The following is an 8,504-nucleotide window of genomic DNA, read 5'->3' as shown; positions in this document are numbered from 1 at the left end:
CCTCCTTAGCCGACGACCTCGCACTCTGTACGCCCTCGGGAGAGAGGAGCATCGGTCACTGGAGCACTTCGTGGCGTTGAGTGCCCCCTCTAAGCGAAGCACGCACTCACGCCAGGAGGCTACCCTGCGGATTTGGAACGGGAGCTACACACGCAGGATGAAGCTGTTTGTCACGGCCCTTCGGCAGCTCCCATACGGGTGTACGCAGTCACCGACCCCTTCGGGGCCCAGCACGCAGTCACGTACTTCATGCGCAGCGGTCGCTCGCACCTCAACGCGTCCGCCCTCCCCATCCCTGCCCGCTGTGGGCAGATGGCCCGGTACAAATCGACATCAAGCCAGGAGCGGCAGCGGTGCTCCATGATAATACTGCACTCATGGGTGCAGCGGCAAAGGGCTGCGGCCTCCTTGCTTGCAGCTACCACGCTGGGTGCGAAGCAGCGAAGCTGTGGCGCTCAGCACAGGCCCTGCAGCGGTGAGAGATTGTATGTGGTGACGCATCTGGGCACAGGTGCTGCCTGCTACTGCGCTAGAATGGTGGTAGTCCCACCCCTCCTAGCTTTTCCTGCGATGACGTCTCACGAGGCGATGTGCTCGGTGTGCTCCGCGGCATTCGCGGGTCACCCGGCGCTCGAAGCACGCCTCATTTCACGCCACGATCTTGCGCGCGGTTTCCCTACTACGCACACCTCACTCGCGCAGCATGGGCTTCCCCAGCCCCCTCTCGGGTGTCTGCCTCTGCCCGCTGTCTCACTACCCATCCCCAAAAGCACATAGAGACAAGCTGTGAGCTTATTGTGCACAGGCACATGTCTATCGACGGGCCTCCTCCGCCTGGCACACCCGCTCCTGTCAGAGGTGAGCGGATTCTGGAGAGGGTGGAATCCCACTGCCGTCCCAGACTCATAGCAGCGTCCCAGATGTAGGGGCACGCGCGGGCAAGCCATCCACACACGCCACCCTGTGAGATCTACGGATATGGTTGATGAAAGAGGCAGCCCTCCTCATCGTACAGCAACGCCGTTGTGAAGCAGGCCTCAGGATACAGAAATTTGAGCATTATGCGTACGCGCTGCCAAGCACAGCTGGTACGGTTTGTCACATCTAAACAAGACATCCAGAGGCTGAAGTAACAAGATTGATCGACGAAAAAGGCTGGAGGAGGCCTACACCAATGAACGCCGCAGTGCGTGCGTCCGAAGCGCGCGGCATCTCCCACATCCGACCGGGATTGGCTGATGAGGCGTAGATGCCGGAAGCATGGCGAGCGCACCCCGAGTTGCACCATCGGATCCTTCACACCTCGATGCGGAGAGTCAGCACACCACGTTGTGGGATGCCGCGGCTTGAGGTGACTCAGGGCGAGGCATGGCATACAGGCCGGGTGTGCAGAGGGTCATGACCTGAGGCTGATCAACTTCCTCTTTGATCTCGCCCGGCATGCGCCTAGGCCACCTCCTGCTAGCTGCACGACAGACGCCATCGCCTCCGCGCTGGAGCACGTCCCTGGACGCGGGCCCGCCTGGGGATCCAAGGTGTGCAGCCCACCCATGTCTCCGTGTGGCGCCGATCGGGCAGCACGTATGGTGCAGAAGTGATGCGGATGGTCAAGCACATCCCGCCACACGCTTGACCGGACGCAACGGCAGGACAGATCGTCCTAGACGACCAGGATTCAGCTGCATTCCTACATGAGTAGGTGGACAGCTGTGGCCGTGGTATGCGTGTGCTTGGTGATTTACTTGTGATGGTATTGGACACGTGGAGAGGAGAAAATGCTTTTTGTGTGTGTATGCTGCGGAGATGTGTCCAAGCGTTATATCCTGTTCTCTTTGCGGTATGCCGACGTAGTCATTGTGATTCGTTGATTCTATGGCTCATTGTTTTTTGCGATTTGTGCGTGGGTGGGGGAGTGTGTTTAGGTGGCCCTTCTATCATTGCGTGTGGGTGTTTTTTATTTGGTTTTCATGTAGGTGCTCGTGTGTTTTCACCGACGGCGTTCGTGTGTGTTCGCTTCTCTTTCCCTGTAGTGCGCGTGTACTGCACCAAGTCCGCATCTCTACCGCTCTGTGTCTCATTATTAATATGGGTTTCGCCGTTTGCATCGTTGCCCTCGGCTGCTAGCTATGTGCGTGTGGAATGTGGCGTCGGCGGCAGTATCCAGTGTTGAAAACTGTTCTTGTCTTCTTTTATCTTTAACGGTCTTCGGCATATTTCCAACATGGTGTCTTCATTTGTTATCGTCTTTTTCCACTCACATCCCTGCCTCTTGATACTGCTCTTACCCCTGCCGGTGCTGCTGTTGTTATCGCCCTCCTCTACGCCTCTTCGCTCGCATCTTTGCGTGTCGCTCTCTGCCGTTGTTTCAATTCGCCGATGCATGGCACGAAGGTGTCGGTGTAGCGGCTTGCGTATGTCTTTATGTGGACTCTGTAGGTAACACCTTCGCTGCCGTGAAGAAAAAACTTCGGCCGTGACTGGAGCTTTTCTTTTCATGCTTCTCTCGCACCCCGAGAACGAGGGACATCTCCGTGTGTCGTATCCTCAGGGTCCCCAGTGGTGCACGGACTCTGCGGGGGAAGAGAACTCAAGCAGCCTCCCCCGCCCCTATGTATCCCCTGCCGATCCCAAGCCACGTCTGGTGTTGACAGGGTCCAAGTGCCGGCGGCGTAGGGAGGCCGGAGCGATGTATTGCTGCTGATGTCGGCGGCCAGGTGATGGACAGTGTTCTGCTGGAGCGAGCGGCGACCGTGCACACGCTTGTGCCATCCACATGATGGGCAGAGTGTCAGCCTGGCTCGAGCGCAACCTATCACCCAGATCCCCTCGCACTGGTCTACTGATGTGTGTGTGTGTGTGTGGGAGGGCGGGAGGCCTGAGGCGCGTGGGGTGGGTGGAGTTTAATGCCGGGGCCGTGCTCGCAGATGACTGCGTCGCCGCATTGCTGTACGTTGCGCGTGTCTAGCGCTGCTTTGGACCAGGCGCATGGCGCCCTCTGACGGGGCCGGTGGGGCAGAATGGCATTGAGCCTTATGGCCGATGGCATAAAACGAATACTCTGAGAAATAAGTAAGCCTTTCTCCTCTCCAATCGCTGAGGGTTTGGGCGACGCGGTTGTAGTTCTGTTTTTTTTTTTTTCACTTGACCTTTATCATAAACTTACGACGTGTAAGGCTCCCTTACGTTTTGTTATCTCTGTCACGTGTCTCTCATGCACCGCTAGTAGGCGTATGTAGGTGTGAATCCTTTACAAGGATGTCTTCTAAAAAAGTCGTGTGCGGTGGTCAGTGGGTAGGGCTGAAAGTGTCGTGTGTGCTCATCAGCACTGTTTTCAGTGATTGTGGCATGCAGGCAAGCATAGGTGCTGTACTCCGAATATACACATCTCATCGCAGTCAATGATGCCGGTTTCCAGAGCGCCTAAGCGAATCCGAGGGTTTTTGTTGTTTTGTCTGCTGCTTTTTCCTCCCCGCCTATTAGGTCTCACGCATGTGATTCTTGATTTCTGTTTTGCTTGCCGATATTTCAGTGCTACATCCGACTTTGATGTGTTAGTTTTTTTTTTTTTCGGTCTCTGTAAGTTTATGTATGTATATGTGTTTTGCGCAGGGAAAGGGATGTGGGGAGCCTTGTGTGAAGAATGGAGCCGTTTACAGAGAATGAAAAACAAAGATATGCTTGGCGTTGTCGACGCCTCCCTCTTCTCCCGCCTCCCTTTCACGTACGTCGTAAGGTGAGACTGGAGAAAGCACAAATGGATGGACTCATGCGAAGACAAGAAAGACTAAAGCTACGTCTTTCTCTGGGGCTCATCCGTTGGGGGCTTTGATGGGGCGCTTGTGCGTAGCTGTGTATGCTGCTCCACCACGGCAGCAATCGTGCCGTTTATTTATTCGTTTGCGCTTCCTTTTTTTTTTTTTACAGCATGCCTGTGCGTTTTCGTTTCTTGTTTGTTTTTGCAACAACGCACCTCTGCGAGGATAAAGACGTAACAGTGTTGTGTAAGATGTTAAGTGGCATTATCTCTCTCCCTCGGCCTTCAGATGAAGGGACACATACGATGTGCTCCCTTTCGTTGCTTATTTTTGTTGCCAAAAGAACATACACGTACTGCTCCCTTTTTTTTTCGTGTGTGTTGCGTTCTTCTGTTGTTAATAATGCGTTTTGGTGGGCGTGTTGGGTGTGTATGCGTGTACAGGTGAGGTGTGTATGTGTGTGTGTGTGTGTGCATGCGCGTGAGTGCGTGCTGAGCGCTCTCAATGTGCTCACGACGTCGACCTTGTTTTCATTTCGCCTTTTCTCCCCCCTCCAACCATTGCAACGTTTTGATTCAGATCCTCGTCCATCCACCTTTCGCGACTTGTGCGAACTTATTCACGGGGCGCGTATGGTGCGTACTCAACGCGTGTGTAGGTGCGGGCGTCTCTTCCGGAGTGTACACGTACACTGGGTAACTGGACATTGCATTTCTTCCAGAAACGCTGAAGCCGACGGAAACAAAAAAAGACACACGGCAGAAAACGCCTATCGTACCGACGCATGCTTTTTCCCTCTCCACAAACGCACACACACGCACACGCAAATAACACATATAAGTGGCATTGAGGAAACGCAAAAGACAAGCCGGAAGACGATTGAGGGATGGCTGAAGGCCTTCACGACACGGGGACGTTGCCACTGAGCCTGGAGAGTCTGTGCGACACTGCTCTTCCTTCTTGATCAGTGTCTTGTGCGCGCCAACGGCACACTGAAACGGGGCTAGGGATAGCACGGAGTACCGCGATAGCAACCGCTTTACCGGTTACTCGCCTGTGCTGTATTCACTGCCCGTGATTGGTTATGGATCTTCCTTTGCGCCCTCCTCTTCCTCGACACCTGCGTCGGCGCGCTGCATATCAAGCCTTTTTCCGCCCCCCCCCCCCCACTACCCCCCTCCCTACTTTGAACCCTACTTGCTCTGCAGCCATGTGCACTACTCTTCACATGATTGCTCTTCATACGCCCTCGTCTCCCTCAGCGGCGGAGTCATTCTGACAGGCATTTCGTTTTCTTGCTGAAGTTCTGACTGGGGTGGAAAGGTAGCGCAGCTTTGCGACGCGCGCGCGCTGTTATTATTATTATTTGCTTTTCGTACGCGTGTGTGTGCGTGTGTCCACTGACACATCACGCCATACGGCTCTCTCTCTCACACACACATCTTCGCTGACTTCTTTGTTTGACATCGCCTGCTAAAGTTCAAAGGCCATTCTTCGCCAAAAGCAGCGGTTGTTGCTCTGTGCTCTTGGGTGAGCTGCCTTTACCCGGGGGCTCTCGAAGACAACACGTTCATTTGCGATCTTTACGCTCAACGCGTGGTGGTCGCCGCCGTACGGCGTCACACACTGCCAATTGCTCTTTGCCGTTGCCGGCGTGCAGTGCCATCGCGACGACTCGCGGACCTTCGGCGTAGGTGAGCGGAGCCAGCGCAACCACTCCACAAAGCACAAAAACTGACGTGGCCACCAATACATTGATGACCATTGCCACATGGGCAAAAAGGATAAAGAAGTCATGTATGATCCGGGGTACGACAAGGAGTACTACGGCGAGGACGAAGATGAATATGCCTATGAGGACCAGGAGGCAGCAGCGACGGTGGTGCCGTCTGCCAGCGTAGCGGCCGAGCAGAAATATGCGCAGTGCGAAGAGCGCACAATGGACGTGTCGGAGGTACTGGCGATGCAAAGCGCCGTGGTACGAGAGGTAGTCAATCTGACCTGTCTGTCGACGAGTGCGGCCACGCTACTACTGCGCCGTTATCGCTGGTCGCGAGACGTCGCAGTCGAACGCTACTTTGAGAATTCTACTGCTGTGCTAAGCGACCTCGGAATCACGGAGGAGGCGTCCTTGCATGAGGCGAAGCTCCTCCACGGTGAAGCTGGCGGTCCCATCGTGTGTGGGATCTGCGCCATGGAATATAATCCGCAGAAGGTGGCGTGTCTATCGACGTGCCAGCATTATTTCTGCCTCGAGTGCTGGCGGGACCACATCAAGTCCCGCATACTCGAGAACCTCATCGGCACCCACTGCCCGGAGCAAGGCTGCTGCCAACTCGTTGGGTTATCCGTCATGTGCGAGCTCTTCTCCGAGTGCGACGATGAAGCAAAAAATGAGAAGAGCAAAAGCATTCTGAAGCAGATACACCGCAAATACCTAACGAGTTTTGTAGAAACGTGCCCCACGCTGCATTGGTGCCCGAACCGGCAAGGCTGTGCCGCTGTTATCTACGCCCCTGTTCCGCCCCTGCAGGGACAGGGGGTGCGGTGTCTCCTGTGCAACAGGTCGTACTGCTTGCGGTGCAGCTATGAGCCGCATCGACCAGCCACGTGCGAGAACATACGGCAGTGGAAGAGCTACTGCTCCAAAGAAGGGGCAAACCTCGCCTACATTCTCAGTCGCACAAAGCAGTGCCCGGAGTGCAAGAAGACGATTGAAAAGAGCGGTGGCTGCAACCATATGACATGCAAGTGCGGGCATGAGTTCTGCTGGGTGTGCCTAGGCCCCTGGAAGCAGCATAGCGGAGACTACTACTCGTGCCGCAATGTGGAGCACCATGGGTCTGCGGCCTCCGAAGAGGCCGTGGACGCTTCCAGGAGGTTCACGTACCACTACGAACGGTACACACTTCACCTCGACAGCGCCGAGCGCGATGAGAAACTGCTCCGAACGATGGCGCACAACCCAACGATGCGAGAGCGACTGATCAAGGCTCAGAGGCGGATGGATGAGAATCGGGCTCCGGGAGTGGTAAGCGGAGCCTTGAAGCAGGAGGGCGTGCCCTTGGTGGGCCTCACATGCGCCACATCGGAGGTGGTTTCGCGCGTCACCGACACACTGTTCACGGCGCGTGATATTCTCGCCCATTCGTACGTGGCGATGTTCTATCTTTGCGAGAACGACAGCGAAGGGCAGCTGATGGCGCATCGAGTGGGGAAGCTGGAGGAAGCTACGGAGGCCATGTCCGGTTCCCTCATAAAATTGTTCACCGCTACGGGATCACAGTTGGGCACCTTTTTCGACGCAGCTGATGTGTTGGTAGCATGGATGAAGGCGCTGTGCGATGTCTAGCATGTTTCCCTACCAGCCGGTGCTGTTGGCAGCAGTGCAGGAAAAGGACAGGGAGCTGTGGAGGGGGACGGGCAAGCAGAGCGTTTTTTTTTTTTCGTGCCACCCTTGGTTCTCATCTTGTTTTGCCGGACCTTGTGATACGAGTGCTGAGGGAGCCGTCTCTGCTGCCTGAGCTCGTTCACTTAAGGCTCTGCACCCCTTGCGGTGAGCGGTCATTTTGCACCGAGTTGATGATGTCGGCATAGCCCCACCCCTCCATGCATGCGCACACACCACTCTCTCTCCCTCACTTGCCGTCACTGGAGTGGTCTTCGTGAGGACTCTGGTATGCGCTGCGTTGCACGCTTCACTCCCATGTACAGCCCGTTCTCTCTCTCTCCCCGCATTGTTTGTGATGCCCTCTTCGGCGTTGTTGTTGCTTGTTCTCTCCTCCCTCGCTGGGCGTTGCTGCCTTGGTGCGCATTTTTATTTCATCACGCCTGCTCAAGCAGCCGGCCCTCTTTCTCCCTCTCCGGGCTAACCTCATCAAGCCACCCTCGTGGTTGTGTGTCACCACGCACACGCGCACAAAGCACCTCACCGTGCGCGCGGTAATGGCGCGGAACGCGCGAGTACATGGTCCACGCTCGCTCTAGTCGTGAAAGTCTGCCCTGACAGACGGTAATCGTGAACCACGTGCCCCTGCTGTGGCGCCACATGGAGATGGAGGGTGCAGCCCACGGCAGTGGATGGGAAGGCGCAGAAGTAAGCTGAAACAGAAGAAATGGATCATGAGTAGAGAAGGGTGGAGAGCGTGGAGCGGCGGACAGCAGAGAGCTTCAATGTCTTTCCTTCTCATGGAAATTCAACAGAGTACTTGCGCGCTTCTGCCGCGGAAGATCATGGTTGTTTTGCGAGGGCGTATTTTTCCCCCTTTTCGCGATCACGTCTCGTGTTGTTTTCCGTTTACAGCCCATCTCATTTTGGAAAACGTGTCTGAAGCATGCAAAGTGCCCCGGAAGGGGGAGAGAGTGGAGGTGAGGCGGTTCTTCAGCGTGCGCCTCTGCTGATCTCGCCCGCTGTGCACTTGTCTGGTTTTTTCCTGTGTTTTTTTTTCTACTTCATGCTTCCGGATCGCCCCCCCCCTGATGAGGAGGGACATCTCCGTGCGTCGTATCCTCAGGGTCCCCAGTGGTGCACGGACTCTGCGGGGGAAGAGAACTCAGGCAGCCTCCCCCGCCCCTATGTATCCCCTGCCGATCCCAAGCCACGTCTGGTGTTGACAGGGTCCAAGTGCCGGCGGCGTAGGGAGGCCGGAGCGATGTATTGCTGCTGATGTCGGCGGCCAGGTGATGGACAGTGTTCTGCTGGAGCGAGCGGCGACCGTGCACACGCTTGTGCCATCCACATGATGGGCA

The 8,504-nt window shown here is 55.8% G+C and overlaps 1 protein-coding gene across 1 annotated transcript; it reads left to right on the top strand.

Moving 5' to 3' along the window:
• Positions 1–5,526: 5,526 nt before the first annotated feature.
• On the top strand, positions 5,527–7,107 carry LINJ_30_2180 (conserved hypothetical protein; the record flags this gene model as incomplete). Its single annotated transcript, XM_001467028.1, has 1 exon — positions 5,527–7,107. The coding sequence occupies one exon, from the start codon at positions 5,527–5,529 to the stop codon at positions 7,105–7,107; it is 1,581 nt and encodes a 526-aa protein (XP_001467065.1).
• Between the last annotated feature and the right edge of the window lie 1,397 nt (positions 7,108–8,504).

Source organism: Leishmania infantum, chromosome 30 (assembly GCF_000002875.2).
Source record: "Leishmania infantum JPCM5 genome chromosome 30".
NCBI lineage: Eukaryota > Euglenozoa > Kinetoplastea > Trypanosomatida > Trypanosomatidae > Leishmania > Leishmania infantum.
The sequence above is the reverse complement of the archived record's forward strand: the minus strand, read 5'-3'. Positions and strand labels throughout refer to the sequence as shown.